We start from the raw sequence: 16,888 nt of genomic DNA, 5'->3' as shown, positions 1-16,888 counted from the left end.
TGCCCTTTGATTGCATCATAAGATGCACGTATGATCCTGAGCTGCCATGGAATCATTACAGTGATGGGACACAGTTCCTCGTCTTTCAAACAAAACAACATAACCTCCCTCTCTTCTCTGAACCTCCAGAATCAGGTGGACTGGCAGAACCTAGGAAGGCTGATCACAATTGATCAACAGCATATGGTGTTCATTATGGGCATGCCCCATAGCCCGTGAGCCTCTGAGGAGCTCTGAAGAAAGGGTGGTTCTTTAGCAATTGGTCAACTCACTACTGTCACACATTGCCATTGGAAGGGCTAGAATCCTTCCTGTTTTATGGTCAGTGTTGTTCCTTTTTCTGATCTCCAGGTATTCTGCGACTATCACGGCCACTCCCAGAAGAAGAATGTGTTCCTCTATGGCTGCAGCATCAAGGAAACCTTGTGGCAGGCAGGCTGCACTGTCAACACAGCAGTTGTCACAGAAGATGTTGGCTACAGGGTGAGACTTTACATTACAGTACACACCTACTGTGCACTCGTGCACGCACACACAATTGATCTGTAAGATCGTACTCAGAGTTGTTATGGTTTGCTGTCAAACTATATCTAGTGGGATCCCATGGGGTCTGGCCTACGTCTGGTTTGATTTAGTATTTTCATTAATGATTTGGATAATGGCATGGAGAGTATGCTTATGTAATTTGCAGATGACATCAAACTGGGAATGGTTGCTAGAAATTTTGGGGACAGGATTTTGAATTCAAAATGATGTTGGAAAATAGTCTGAAATCAACAAGGTGAAATTCAGTAAAGACAGGTGCAAAGTAAGAAGGAAAAATCAAATGCGTAGCTACAGAATGGGGAATAACTGGCTGAATAACTGGGGAGTAGTACTTCTGAAAAAGATCTGGGGGTTATAGTGGATCACAAATTGAATGCGTCAGCTGTGCTGCAGTTGCAAAAAAGGCCAGTATCATTCTGGGGTGTATTAACAGGAATGTTGTATGTAAGATACAAGAGGGAATTGTCCTGCTCTATTCAGCACTGGTGAGGCCTCAGGTGGAGTACTGTGTCCAGTTCTGGGCATGACACTTTAAGAAAGATGCAGACAAATTGGAGAGTCCAGAGGAAAGCAACAAAAATGATAAATCTGATCTCTGAGGGAAGGTTAAAAAACCTGGGCATATTTAGTCTTGAAAAAAGACTGAGGAGAGACCTAAAAACAGTCTTCAAATATGTTAAGAGCTGTTATAAAGAGGATGGTGTTATATTGCTCTCCCTGTCTATTGAAAGTAGGGCAAGAAATCATGTGTTTAATCTGCAGCAAGAGCGATTTAGGTTAGATATTAGGAAAATCTTTCTAACTATAAGGGTAGTTAAGGCCTGGAATAGGCTTCCAAGGGAGATTGTGGAATCTTCATTATTGGAGGTTTTTTCAGAACAGTTGGATAAACACCTGTCAGGGCTGGTCTAGGTGTCCTGGGTCTCACTTCAGTGCAGGGGGCTGCAAGAGGTGATAGCTTGAGGTCCCTTCCAGTTTTGCATTTCTATGATTAGGGATGGGCCCAATCTATGAAGTTTGGAGCTGGGTGTGAACTTCCCCAGAGTCCAGAGGAATGCATTTCTGGGAGGCTGGACCCATCTCTAAAATCTATATGCACTGAATATTAGCAGAAGTATCATCTTAATGAACATGCCCCCTAATCAATGGCCACAAACACTTGCCTACCTGGGCAGCTACCTTTTTGTGTGAGTAAACCACACACATGCATAACATCATTCATTTAACCCTTTATGTACCATATAATAACGCTGGTAAAAGGCCACAGGTCATCTTGCCCTGTTGAATTCAATTGCTTTATTGTTAAAAGCACCATGTCAAAATAAAAATCAAGAGTCTGATTCACCCCTATGCTACTTCAGTTTTACCTCAGCATGGCTTCATTGAAACCATGGAGTTACACATGTGTCAAACTGGAGTAATGTAGCATTGGACTTGACCCTGTATTTTTAAATACTATAACAGGAATCAGCAACCTTTGGCATGCGGCCCGTCAGAGAAATCCGTTGGTGGGCTGGGATGGTTTGTTTACCTGCAACGTCCACAGGTTCGGCCGATTGCAGCTCCCACTGGTAGCGGTTTGCTGTTCCAGGCCAATGGTGGCTGTGGGAAGTGGCGGCCAGCACATCCCTCGGCCTGCGCCGCTTCCCGCAGCTCCCATTGGCCTGGAACGGCGAACCGCAGCCAGTGGGAGCTGCAATCGGCCGAACCTGCGGACACTGCAGGTAAACAATCCGTCCCGGCCTGCCAGCGGATTTCCCTGACGGGCCGCGTGCCAAACGTTGCCGATCCCTGTACTATAATGTTTAGTGTAGAGAGCACCCCCATGAGTAGATGGTGCTATAGCTTTATCTTAGTATTAAGTTGTTGTCTTGTGTGTTTTGTTGTTCTGACCTGAGGTTTTAACAGGATGTTCAGTCCTGCCTATGTGTGCTGGACTTGGTACTTGCAGTGTCCCAATAAATCTGATTCGGTAAGTGAATATTAAAATACAGTTCCCTTCAGTGTTTTTCCTGTGACAGGATTCTTAAAATAGAACCCATTGGAAACTCCTATTCTCTTTAACAGACCATTTGTTTCCCATTTATAGTCCATTCCTGTTAGAAAGTGAAACTAGACTAGATTATTTTTGCTCTGTGTTTAGTTAGCCTCGCTGTCTGGTTCTCAGGCACTAGCATCTACTGGCTGTTGGTTTGTAGTTTTTGACAGTTCAAGGGAATGAGTAATATTTAAAAATTCCCCATTTTCAATGAAACTTTTTAAAAGTGTCTTGAAAATAATTCTGTCTGTATTAGGGAAGGAGAGTTGTCTAGTGGTTAAAATAGGAGACTGGTACACAGATCTAATGGGTTCTAGTCCCAGCTCTGCCAGATTTGTGTGACTTTGGGCAAGTCACTTCACCACTCTGTCTGTTTCTCCATCTGAGATGAAATTATCTCTAATTATAGTTTTAAAAATTAATTTTTACAAAACCTAAATTGTAGTCCAAAACTGGTTTAAGAGGCATAGGCTAGTGAGATCTGGCATAGAAGAGGTTATAATGTTCTTGTATAGCTCTGCACTGTTGTAAGACTTGTACCTCTCCAGGACAATCTGCAACTCCCTCCCTTCCTTTAGGAAACCACGTCTTCCTCATTTATCTTCAGGCATCATCCAAGGAGTATACTTTCCCAGAAGGAAAGTGCTCCAGCACTCTTGCAAGATCTTTGTTAGCCAAATCTCCCTGTTTCACAAGTGGAGGAGAGAGAGCGCTCATAGTCAGCACTACTTTTGAAGCTGGGTTCTGTTTGGATTTCAGAAGCTTGAGAAGCCGGGGGAGAATCAACAGATATACAAACAGAATTCAAACACTTCCTTCAGGCATCCAGAGTGTGTCCGGAATCTGCAATTAATGAATCCGGAGCTAGCCTCCACTGCCATCCAAGAACGTGCTGCAGAGGCATTCTCCAACCCACAGCTTGCATGTCTGTTCCCCAGATGATAGGTCTTCATAACTCCCTTAGATGGTACCATACAGGAAGTTATTCTGCTAAATCAGAGAGATTGGCATGTGGCTGCAGGATAAGGCATTGAGGTTTGGCTTTTCAAAGCAGAGTAAGTGAGTTAAGTGCCCAAATCCCATTAAAAGCCAGTGGGATTTGGATGCCTAATTCACTTAAGGCTTCACTGATGGATGTGTCTACACAGCAAGCAGGATCCCATGGCAGCGAGTCTCAGAGCCTGGGTCTGTGAGCCTGAGTCTGGGTCGGTGGCGATGATTGGTGGTAGTTCTATGTACAGAATTAATGTTAATGAGGAGATCATCTAAACAGTTAGGCCAAAAGTTTGTGGTTTCTCTAAACATGTTTTAGAAAACCTAAGAAGTCTTTTTTTCCCCTGCCAGTTAAGCCAAATATTCCCCTACTCAGTGTTGTGAAACCAAGCCCAATAAGACCGAGCTATAATAGTTCAAAATCAGACAGTAAAACTGACTTCTAAACAAAGTGAAATGGACTGTTAAGATTTCACCACCCAAACTGAACAGAATGAAAAGTAAATGGTGGCATCAATGGAGAAGGTCCCCTTTGTAGGAATCTGGTCAATTCAACAGTTTAAGGTGGTGACAGTTATACAGGCAAAGAAAATGTGTCCTTTATTTTAATACTGTATAGGCCAAATATACACCTGGTGTAAATGGTGCTCATTTACATTAGCATAGAATTTGGCCCGTAATTTCTAATTTGGTGGTCCAACACTCTTTTTATTTTGGGCGGGGAGAGTGGGTGAGGAAATGCACTTGGCTAGAATTGGGCCTTTGGATATGTGTACAGCTGCCATTAACGACAACGAACCCACTCCATGGATGTTTTTATGGCACATTGCCTCATGGGAGTTGTAGTTCAGGCCCCCATTTTCTCGTATGGACTGGGTTCCCTGAAAGATTATATTTCTCATGCTGCAACACACACTCCTCTAACCAAGCTGCGTGGTGCATCATGGGAGTTATGACTACAGGTATATCATGGGAGATACAGCCAGCCAGAGAATCTGGTTCAGAGCGGGAGCCTGGCACATCAGGCTACCAGATGAAGTGTTTCAGGTCAGTTCAACAAACAAAAACTCAGCCTTTAGATTCACGAATGTCAAAATGTTTCATTTCAATCGAAAATCTGAAAATTCAGTATTTCAACTCTTATTCCCCATTTGAGACAAAAACAAACAGTGAAATTTTGGAATTTCCCAGGGGATGGAAATTCTTGAATTTTGCTCAGATCTATTGGTGCTATGTAAATAATAACTACATAACTCTATATCTAATTCATGTTCTTATTCTTGTTTGATTCTTTTTTTGCAGACCCTCCCAAAAATCCTGGATAAAGTGGCACCTGCATTTGTCATGAGCAGCTGTAGCTTCCTGGTGGAGAAGTCACGTGAATCAACAGCACGGGTAGTAGTGTGGCGGGAGATTGGTGTGTTGAGGAGCTACACAATGGAGAACACCTACTGTGGCTGCAGCCATGGGCTCTACAAGGTGAGTACCTATGTCTGGGAGCCCATTCCTATCCTCTCTTCCCTTATGGAGCTCACTTACACTTGCAGTGCAGGGATGAGCAGTTTTGTAATGGTGGGGTGCTGTTTTCTTGCTCAGGAGCCTTTGCTTTCCTGAGCCCTTCAGTGGAATGAACTCTGAAACATTTCGCTATAATTTCTTGCCACTGCTCCTGAGAGTAGAATTGCCTCCAAGTTTGTACTATAATATTACCATCAGACCTCAGTCTGCTGTCTACAGTGATATGCTATTGTGTCTCCTGCAGCCTCATTCAACAGTAAAGGAAACAAGGCCTGATTCTTCTCACTTACCCTAGTATAAATCAGGACTTATTCCATGAAGGCTATGGAGTTATAGTGGTGTAAAACTGCTGTAAGTGGGCCTGGTTCTCCTCTCACACAATAAATGTTTCTTTGGTGTTCTGAACAAAGAGGGGTCTCCTTGTAATTTAACTAAACCGAATCTACTCTGTCCTACAGAAGCTATATTGGGGCAATCAGGAATTCTGGAGAGATGGATGCTGCCTCTCCTTATTAAGCTTTGAACCTGATCTGAAGCTCCGTTTACAGCAGTTGTAAGCCTGCATAACTCCACTGGCGGCATGAGACTGGTGTAATGGAGTTCTGAATCCGGCGCTGTGGCACCAGTGGTTAGCATGATGTGATTAGAACGATTTGACATCTGTGCTATGTATTGTAATCTTATTGTTGGCAAGGGATTCCCACCAACCAGTGGGAAATAAAGCGATCATATAAATCATGAGACATTCTCAACTATATTACAAATGACACCCACAGCTATGGAGGGGAATGTGTACTCCACTGCTTGCTCTGTTGCTTACACCCTGCAGGTGTAGCCTAAATAAAAGACCCTGTGACAGTGGGCTCTGTCAAGCCCTGTCCTTTTTAAGGGAAGCTGATGGGCTGATTGTTTTAGTTTACTCTGAGCCTCCCTAGCTGAGGGAACACCAACTGTTTCCCCTGCTGCTGTCTGTAATGACTCTTTGTACTTGCTGAAGAAACTCTCTGCATCCAAACAAAACATACAACCTTAGAGTATGTTCCTAGAGTACAGACATCAGCATCCACTATCAAATAGCTGTAAGATGAAAGAGCATTCTGGGTAATGTTATGCAAATGAGAACACCAGACACACACGGAGCCATTATTATTTAGCACTAGACACACTGTAATGAACTCATCCTGATCATGTCAGGCCCATGGGAATACCCAGGGCTTGGCCTTATAAAGATATTTCCTCTGGGCTACCTCTAAGAAAACTGCAGCTTGCTGCAGGTCTGGGAGGAAGTGGTGGGTTTGGGTCAGTCAGGGGTGCTAGTCTCTCTGAATCTGTATTGCTCTAATATCGCGACGTGCGGCTCAAAGGAGCGCTATACCAGAGGGAGTAGTGTTACTGATTCAACAGGGACATTTTTCTTTCTAAGTCATTACTGACTGTCATCCCAAACAGCATGAAGGGGGTACTCATGTTGGAGGTGCTATGTGTTTTGGATGAGACACACACGCTCTGACCACTTGTGTCTGTTAAAAACCTTGTGGCATTTTTAACAAGAGTAAGGTTATTAACCCCAGTAATTATACTCTGCTGATCTGAGCTCTCCGTTCAGTGTCAACCGGTGGATTCTTCCTCTCCCAAAACAAATAGGGAGTGTTGCTAGGGCAGAATGGCTGCCATGTTTCAACCCATTTCTGTCGGAGCGGGTCAGTGTCCCTATATGCAGAAGTGTTAATAAAGCAATTAGGGGTCCTAAAGGTCCTTCAGGATAATTACTAATTAATTATTTGTAGTAATACATTGCAAATTACTCTCTGAGCAAAGGATCTCAAGGATTTTGCAAACCTTATACACTAATCACTTTGCCCTCCAGTGAAGTGTAGCCAGGAGGAGCTCAGCAGCTGCTTTAACAGTACGTAAGAATATAGAAGTCCAGGGCAGGAAGTGAAGAAATAATTGCAGAGAGAATTTAAGGAAAGATAATATAATTACCCAGATTGGCCAGAGCAGCACAACTGATACCTCCTTCTCCTAGGAAAAGTGCTAATGGATTTTTAATAAGCACCAGAGAGCAGAATTTTCGTCCTACATTTTATCCAAAAAGACAGTGGATAGTTAGATACCAGGATACCAAAACTCCTGTTGATTTCAGTGGGGCCAGGATTTCACCCAGATACCTCTAGCAATGCAGAGTGCCCTAACACCATACTGGGGTATCAGACAGGATCATTATCCACTGAATCACTATGCCTACCAGCTGTATGTGGTCCTTGACCCAACACTGCTTAGTTTGTGAGGTCTGATATGATCACAACTTGAGGTGGTAGGACAGTAATGTGAAAAGCCCTGTATGAATGTTGTATTCAGTGATTAGCTTCAGTGCATTTCTGTTGTTTCCTCAATGTCTCTTCTCTATTTTGGAGGTCTTAAGGGATACACAGAAATACCCAGTGTTGCAGGACCTGGACTGTCTTTAACCATCCTTTGAAGTATATGAAAGACATCTCTATTTTTCCCTCTGTTTTTTTTTCCCTTATCCTCACCCTCATCACTGAGCAACTGAGCAGAACTGTAGGCAGCCAGCATGGGAATCAGAGTAATTTTACATGTGGGCACCTGTTGCAAGAGAGGGAATCAAATCCACGTTTTTGTGACCCATAAGGAAGTCTATAAGCTATAAAGCGGGATAGAAATTTCTGTTCTGAACGTATTGCAAATGATTTCTGTGTGTTGGAAAGCTCAGTCCCAGTTGGATCATGAGGTTATTATTCTAAGGTCATCTTTCCATTTTTTGTTTATCATTACCATTTATCCCAAAGACAGAGGACACTTAAATATGCCCACAGGGGCATTTCTTCCTTCCATCACGCGAATATAAATATTTTTGCAGTTTCTCAGGTTAAGGCAGCTTTAAAGTAGTTCCAATCATTTCTCCTCCAGGACACTAAGTGCCTGATTTGTTAGAATTGAAATGATGTATCATTTCTTACGCTGAGATTTATTTTGGAGCTGCGTAAATGATCATAAGCTATTACCTTCAAATAATTGATATCAATAGGAGATTTCCCCTTCTATTTAGGAATCTCTAACTAGGGTACTACTTGTTTTTGTTCTTTTGTATTTGGGTTCCTAGGAGAATATTCTCAACATGGTAAACCAAAGATTTCATTGCATAGTTCCATGTAGTACCCAAGTCCCACCCACCAAAGACTTTCATTAGAATCTGACAGTCCCAAAGCTCCTGGGTGTAGACTGAATAAATCATTTTTATAGGGCCACATTTTTCAAGAAGCCGCAATTTAGATACTGGTTATGGGGCTGCAATTTTGGACCCTCCAGCTCCCTTGTGTGAAAATGACACAATTTAGAGAGATACCTGATTTGTGGGTGTAATTTGTCAGTTAGATATCTTCATCCTGTGACCTCTGCTTCCAATTAACAGTATCTGCAGTTTTGCACCCACATTTGATTATAATTAGAATCTGTTTTTTAAACCATATGACAGCAACCCCCTACAATTATATCCATAAACTCACCTGGACAAACAGGCCCTTTAATTTTTTTTTATGCTTTTACTTATATAGCCTCTTAATGCACCTTACAAACAGCAACTAAGTCTTCCAGCACCCCATTGTACCAAGAGGGAAACTGAGGCTCAGATGACTAAAGACACTTGCCTGTGGCCATATCAGTAAGTCCTGGCTGCCAGTCTCCCCATCTAACCAATGACCCATGCTTCCTTCCCCGTTGCAAACAATAAGGCAGCAAATTCTGCTCTCCTTGTTCATGCAACTAGTCCCTTTGCCCACTCCGACCACTAACTTAGTCTGTGTAGTTACACAGAGTGCTACTAGGGAGTTGTTAAAGGATTGGGCAAGAACAAAAAAGCCCTCTAGATGCCATTAGAAAAAGCTGCCCTAAGCTGCATGTCAATGGTAAGTGTGTCCTATGACATCAAAGTGGAGGAGGGACTGAATTAAAATAAAACCCAGTACTTCCTGGTAGTGAGTCCAGCCAGAAAGTTTACAGGGAATGTTGCCTGGCTTGCATTAAAACTTACAACCCCCATTTTAGAAATGGTTCACTGTGTTAAAATTAAGAAAGGTGTTTGGCACGTGTGATATTCTAATAAGAATCAAGAGTGACCCCAACCTCATTTAAAAGTCATTTGACTTTTAAATGAGGGGACTAACATGAAGGGGAAAGGAGTCCAGGAGAGCTGGCTGTATTTCAAGGAATCCCTGTTGAGGTTACAGGGACAAACCATCCCGATGAGTCGAAAGAATAGTAAATATGGCAGGCGACCAGCTTGGCTTAACGGTGAAATCCTAGCGGATCTTAAACATAAAAGAGAAGCTTACAAGAAGTGGAAGGTTGGACATATGACCAGGGAAGAGTATAAAAATATTGCTCAGGCATGTAGGAATGAAATCAGGAGGGCCAAATCGCACCTGGAGCTGCAGCTAGCAAGAGATGTCAAGAGTAACAAGAAGGGTTTCTTCAGGTATGTTGGCAACAAGAAGAAAGCCAAGGAAAGTGTGGGCCCCTTACTGAATGAGGGAGGCAACCTAGTGACAGAGGATGTGGAAAAAGCTAATGTGCTCAATGCTTTTTTTGCCTCTGTCTTCACTAACAAGGACAGCTCCCAGACTGCTGCGCTGGGCTTCACAACATGGGGAGTAGATGGCCAGCCCTCTGAGGAGAAAGAGGTGGTTAGGGACTATTTAGAAAAGCTGGACGTGCACAAGTCTATGGGGCCGGACGAGTTGCATCCGAGAGTGCTAAAGGAATTGGCGGATGTGATTGCAGAGCCGTTGGCCATTATCTTTGAAAACTCGTGGCGAACGGGGGAAGTCCCAGATGACTGGAAAAAGGCTAATGTAGTGCCAATCTTTAAAAAAGGGAAGAAGGAGGATCCTGGGAACTACAGGCCAGTCAGCCTCACCTCAGTCCCCAGAAAAATCATGGAGTAGGTCCTCAAGGAATCAATCCTGAAGCACTTACACGAGAGGAAAGTGATCAGGAACAGTCAGCATGGATTCACCAAGGGTAGGTCATGCCTGACTAATCTAATAGCCTTCTATGATGAGATTACTGATTCTGTGGATGAAGGGAAAGCAGTGGATGTATTGTTTCTTGACTTTAGCAAAGCTTTTGACACGGTCTCCCACAGTATTCTTGTCAGCAAGTTAAAGAAGTATGGGCTGGATGAATGCACTATAAGGTGGGTAGAAAGCTGGCTAGATTGTCGGGCTCAACGGGTAGTGATCAATGGCTCCATGTCTAGTTGGCAGCCGGTGTCAAGTGGAGTGCCCCAGGGGTCGGTCCTGGGGCCGGTTTTGTTCAATATCTTCATAAATGATCTGGAGGATGGTGTGGATTGCACTCTCAGCAAATTTGCAGATGATACTAAACTGGGAGGAGTGGTAGATACGCTGGAGGGCAGGGATAGGATACAGAGGGACCTAGACAAATTGGAGGATTGGGCCAAAAGAAACCTGATGCGGTTCAACAAGGATAAGTGCAGGGTCCTGCACTTAGGATGGAAGAACCCAATGCACAGCTACAGACTAGGGACCGAATGGCTAGGCAGCAGTTCTGCGGAAAAGGACCTAGGGGTTACAGTGGACGAGAAGCTGGATATGAGTCAGTAGTGTGCCCTTGTTGCCAAGAAGGCCAATTGCATTTTGGGATGTATAAGTAGGGGCATAGCAAGCAGATCGAGGGACGTGATCGTTCCCCTCTATTCGACATTGGTGAGGCCTCATCTGGAGTACTGTGTCCAGTTTTGGGCCCCACACTACAAGAAGGACGTGGATAAATTGGAGAGAGTCCAGCGAAGGGCAACAAAAATGATTAGGGGTCTGGAACACATGACTTATGAGGAGAGGCTGAGGGAACTGGGATTGTTTAGTCTGCGGAAGAGAAGAATGAGGGGGGATTTGATAGCTGCTTTCAACTACCTGAGAGGTGGTTCCAGAGAGGATGGTTCTAGACTATTCTCTGTGGTAGAAGAGGACAGGACAAGGAGTAATGGTCTCAAGTTGCAGTGGGGGAGGTTTAGGTTGGATATTAGGAAAAACTTTTTCACTAGGAGGGTGGTGAAACACTGGAATGCGTTACCTAGGGAGGTGGTAGAATCTCCTTCCTTGGAAGTTTTTAAGGTCAGGCTTGACAAAGCCTTGGCTGGGATGATTTGATTGGGGATTGGTCCTGCTTTGAGCAGGGGGTTGGACTAGATGACCTCCTGAGGTCCCTTCCAACCCTGATATTCTATGATTCTGTGATTCTATGATTCTATGAAAAGGCTGGGAATATTAAAGATGGTTTATCTCTGTTGAATCGCCCTGTCTCTGTGATCCATGGAAATGCAATAAGCCAATCGCCCTCAAGGAAGAGAAACATAAAACCAAAGAAACTATTGATCTTATCTGAGATTTTATTCAACCTAAGGAAGAAGAAGAAAAATCCAAACCCCAACTCTTTCTCATTTCATCTAGGTTGCCTGATGGAGTCTTATAGGAGCAGTGTCTCTATCAGAAAGTGTTGCTAAAAAAGGAGTAATGGATTTCAGTGGGGAATTCTCCCTCCCACTCCTACCTGTTTAGAAACCCTGTGGTTGAAAGAGAAAAACAATCAGAAAATTGAAGAAGCTCATAAGTTCATTGCCTTTGCGAAGGCTGAGTGTTTGGTGGACTAAACCAAACAGTCTCCCAGCCCGCCACATGGGTTTTTATTGCAACAACCTCTCAGCTATTCAGTTTGTCGGGACCATCTCTTGTTTGTGTGAAAATGAATTCTGTGCGGCACCTTTTTAAGAAGTTTTACCCATTCTGACCATGAGTCCTGATCTAAGAGGAGTCAGGTAATTTAGTCTCCAGCGAGCTGTCTTTTGATACTTCCACAAGTTTCTCATAGCTTCCATTTCCTGCCCCTGTATATAATACAACTTTGCCATGACCATACAGTAACAGGCTATTCAATACCATTCCATATAGTATCATATCACAATTTATTATACCATCCTATTCTGTTCCATGCGAAACCATACTGGAGACTATTTAGTACTGTATTGTACCATACAGTGTTAGTCAGTTCTATACCATGCTGTACATAAGACTGGAAGGGACTTCCTGGGTCACTGTCCAGTCCTCTGCTATTGCAGGCAATGCTCTTCTATAATCCTGTTCATAAACGTATTAAGCTCCATGTTAAAATTAATAAGGTGGTTGTTTGCCCCACTTCTATTGGAAAGCAGTCATAGAACCGTACTTTTCTAATGTTTGGAAACTTTCTTCTAATATCCAGCCTAAATTTACTCACGGTCAGTTTATACTCATTCATTCTTGAGCCAGCATTGTTCTTTAGCTTAAATAACTCCTCTCCATCCCTAATTTTCAGCCCTGTGGTGTATAGAGAGAGCAACCATATCCCCCCAAACCCTTCATTTTGCTAGGCTAAACAAGCCAAGCTCTTAAGGTAAGTCTATCCTGCACGCTTCTTTCAGCAGCATGTAGAATATACTGCACGCCCCCCTCCGCATGGGTAGAAAGAGTGGTGTAGATTGTGAGGCACTGTTCAGGCAAGTAAAAAAACTCCTGAACCCTGTGTGTATGTACCCTACAGGGGTCTCTACGTGCCCGAGCAGGGCCTCCTCTTCTGCACTGCTATTTTTATCAGCATAGTGTCCCACTGCCTCCCGGCCCTGCTGGAGTCTTTCCCTGAGGTGGGGAAAGCTCTGGTAACTCCCCATTGCTGGCTGGCAGTTCTCAGCTGCAATGGGGAAAGGCTCTGGCAGTTCCCTCTGTTGGGGAAAGCCTCCAGCAGTTGACCGTTGCTGAGCCTTTCACCTCTGCCTCCCCCCGCCAGAGCCTTTCATTGACATGTGTAGCTACACACCATAGTGAGGACACAGCGTCTACATGTCACCACCAGACATATCCTCATATCCTACATGTCCCCACAAGAGGTGTGCAACATAGGTGTAGCCTTAGGGCTAGTCTAAGCTAGAAACACTACAGTGGCGCAGCTGCAGCATGTCTGGTGAAGACGCTCTGCCAGTGGGAGAGAGTTCTCCCGTCGGCATAATAAAACCAGAGAGACGATAGCTGTGTAGGTGGGAGAAGCTCTCCTGTCGACATAGTGCTGTCCACACAGGCGCTTAGGTTGATGTAAATTATTCACACCCCTGAACAACATTATACTGACATAAGTGGTAGTGTTTACAGACCCTTTGGTCTCCTCTCATCAGATATGTTCTCCATTCCTCTGATCATGCTAGTAGCCCTTCGCTGCATCTGTCCTGCATTATATTATTCAGTACCCTATTGTACCGTACCGTACTATTCGTTCATATACTGCCCTGTATTTTTCAGCTCCATCCCATGCTAACCTTGGCTTACCATTCTGTACTGCACCATGCTTTCAGTACCATGCCATGCGGGTACAGAATTTTGCTCAGCATGTGTACATGATGGAGGAAATAAATCAGTAAGGAAATAGATTTTAGCCTCATGCTACTAAGGGCTGCTTATAAACAACAGGGAGTAACACAAATGAGTTTGTAAAATGATTACAGATACCTTGACATTGCCCTTTGAAGTGGATTGTGCTGGTGATATAGATCGTTCTTTGAAGAGAGCCTTTGGGAGTGGAGAGGGAAACAGTTTTTGTTGCCCAATCTAATGCTTCTAACTTGGAGAAATTGAACAGTCCTGATTTTCTCATCAGACTTGAGTGGAAGAGGGAATAACCACCACTTCCCAGACGACTTTGGGTACAGGGATAGCAGTATCAGGCAGAGTGCTAACAGACAAGTGCTCGAGACTTCGTTGACAAGCCTTCAAAAGCTCTCTGTCAAAACTAAGATCTGTGAAAGACCCAACATTTCCATCACACAGTCTTTCACTATAATAATGTTAGTCACTCTCTGGGTGAAGTCACGAAGCCAAGTATGGTGGGTGAGTTGCAAGGAAGGTTTTAGGGTAGAAAGGGGATTAAAAGACTCAGATCCTGATTCTCCACTTCTCTGCACTGGGTGAAGTCATTTACACTGGTGCAAAGTGGGTGTAAAAGGCTAGAGAATCAGAATAATAATGGTTTTCCCCCGCTTTGCACTGTTGTAAATAACTAACCAGGGTGCTGACCAATATAGAATCAGGCTACAGTAATTTGTAAAAAGTAAAAGCAACTGGAAAGCTCAGCATACCTTGGTTAAACCCTGGGAGTCTTCAGAAGTTACAAATGGCAACCATCACCGCTCACAGTGATGCCAGGAGCCACGCACGGCGTGTACCATTGGCAGGGCTGAATTAAGACATAGGCAACCGTGGCACGTACCTAGGGCCCAGTTCATGGTGAGGGGGGCAACCTGAGTTCTCGCTGGTCTGCTTCAGGAGCCGGCCTTGTGGCTGTGGCGAGGAGGAGCAGCACTGGCCACCCCCTGCACACGCAGCTTTGGCCCTTCAGCCCTGCTTTCATGATGGGGGAGGGGCCCGTGAGGGCAAACTTCAGTGACCGCCATTCACACAGGTTTGGCCCCATGACCCCTTCCCCATCCCGATGGAGGGACTGCCAGGCCAAATGTTAATAGGCAGTGGGGCAGCCAGTGCTGCTGCTCCTTGCCACTTCTGTGCAGCTGGTGCTGGCACCTGGGCTTCCTGATCAGAGGCCTGGCCAGCCTTTTCTGTGACTTGTGTCAATTGAAATGTTTTAAGAAAGTATCATGCTGATGAAGTACCACGGGAATATGGCAGAGTTATGGGAAGAGCATCACGATGAGTAGTTCTGCCCCTTCATCAGAGAGGGACTTTTTTCATGATGATTCTCCTTGTGTCTGCTTTTTTACAACCAGAGCTAGCCAAATGATTCATAGTGAATAATTTGTTCAGTGAATGTTGCCATTTTTTTTTCCTTTGTGGGTCATCTGTGGGCAGCTCACAAAGTGTACCCATTATTTCAAATTACTCACTGAATAATTTCTGTGAGCAATTCTTGGTCTGATTGTTACAGGTATTTGATATTTAACATTTGAGTTGCTTCGATAGGACACATAGGTCACATAGTCTTGTTTTTTTTCCCTGATAGGATGGACATTACTGTAGGCTTCTGGGTGCAGAAACCGGATTTATTCATTTGAAATCCTTTTTTCCCCCACCCAGTATCTTGCAATATTTGCCAAAAACTGTTGTTTCAGCAATCTTCATGCAACTAAATACCTTTGCTCAGTATCTGTGGGAATGGGTGCAAAGAGAATGGGCTTGAAATCTTTAAAAATTCAAATGTACATTTTGTGGAAAATGTTCGCACAGCTCTGTCTATGACTACCTCAGTTCATCTCATAGTTTACTTTCGTCTCCGAAAGCTGGTATTTATAGCAAGTAGGGCTGTCAAGTGATTAAAAAATTTAATCTTGATTAGTGGCATGATTAATCGCACTGTTAAACAGTAATAGAATATCATTTATTTAAATTTTTTTGATGTTTTCTACATTTTCAAATGTATTGATTTCAATTACAACACAGAATACAAAGTGTACAGTGCTCACTTTATATTTTTGATTACAAATATTTGTGCTGTACAAAACAAAAAATAGTATTTTTCAATTCACCTCATACAAGTATTGTAGTGAAATCTCTTTACCATGAAAGCTGAAGTTAGAAATGTAGAATTATGTATTAAAAAACCCTGCATTCAAAAATAAAACAATGTAAAACTTTAGAGCCTACAAGTCCACTCAGTCCTAGTTCTTGTTCAGCCAGTCACTCGGACAAACAAGTTTGTTTACATTTGCAGGAGATAATGCTGCCCGCTTCTTGTTTACAGTGCCACCTGAAAGTGAGAACAGGTGTTTGCATGGCACTGTTGTAGCCATCGTTGCAAGATATTTGTGTGCCAGATGCACTAAAGATTCATATGTCCCTTCATGCTTCAACCTCCATTCCAGAGGACAGTGTCCATGCTGATGATGGGTTCTGCTCAATAACAAGCCAAAATAGTGCAGACTCACGCATGTTTACTTTCATCATCTGAGTCAGATGTCACCAGCAGAAGGTTGATTTTCTTTCTTTGGTGGTTCAGGTTCTGTAGTTCCGCATCGGAGTGTTCTCTTTTAAGATTTCTGAAAGCATGCTTCACACCTCATCCCTCTCAGATTTTGGAAGGCACTTCAGATTCTTAAACTTTGGGTTGAGTGCTCTAGCTATCTTTAGAAATCTCACATTGGTACCTTCTTTGTGTTTTGTCAAATCTGCAGTGGAAGTGTTCTAAAATGAACATGTGCTGGGTCATCACCCAAGACTGCTATAATATGAAATACATGGCAGAATGCAGGTAAAACAGAGCAGGAGACATATTATTCTCCCCCAAGGAGTTCAGTCAAATTTTAATTAACACATTATTTTTTTAACAAACATCATCAGCATGGAAGCATGTCTTCTGGAATGGGAGACGAAGAATGAAGGGGCATATCTGGCACGTAAATACCTTGCAATGCTGGCTACAAAAGTCCCATGCAAATGCGTGTTCTCACTTTCAGCTGACATTGTAAATAAGAAGCCGGCAGCATTATATCCTGCAAATGTAAACAACTTGTTTGTCTTAGTGATTGGCTGAATAAGAAGTAGGACTGAGTGGACTTGTAAGCTCTAAAGTTTTACATTGTTTTGTGTTTGAGTGCAGTTATGTAACAAGAAATTTACATTTGTAAATTGCACTTTCATGATAAAGAGACTACATTATGGTACTTGTATGAAGTGAATTGAAAAATACTATAATTTAAATATAATTTTTACAGTGAAA

At 43.3% G+C, this 16,888-nt stretch overlaps 1 protein-coding gene across 1 annotated transcript in view; it reads left to right on the top strand.

Annotated features, from left to right (window-relative positions):
• Nucleotides 1–16,888, top strand: part of AGBL1 (AGBL carboxypeptidase 1) — a 354,668-nt gene that overhangs the window by 190,560 nt on the left and 147,220 nt on the right. Inside the window, exons 19-20 of the mRNA XM_027822795.3 lie at nt 352–483; nt 4,880–5,056. Of these exons, the coding sequence (XP_027678596.3) occupies nt 352–483; nt 4,880–5,056 (309 nt within the window). The remainder of the gene's footprint in view (nt 1–351; nt 484–4,879; nt 5,057–16,888) is intronic.

This window comes from Chelonia mydas, chromosome 10, assembly GCF_015237465.2.
Source record: "Chelonia mydas isolate rCheMyd1 chromosome 10, rCheMyd1.pri.v2, whole genome shotgun sequence".
Taxonomy (NCBI): Eukaryota; Metazoa; Chordata; order Testudines; family Cheloniidae; genus Chelonia; species Chelonia mydas.
This window is presented reverse-complemented; position numbering and strand designations above follow the sequence as displayed.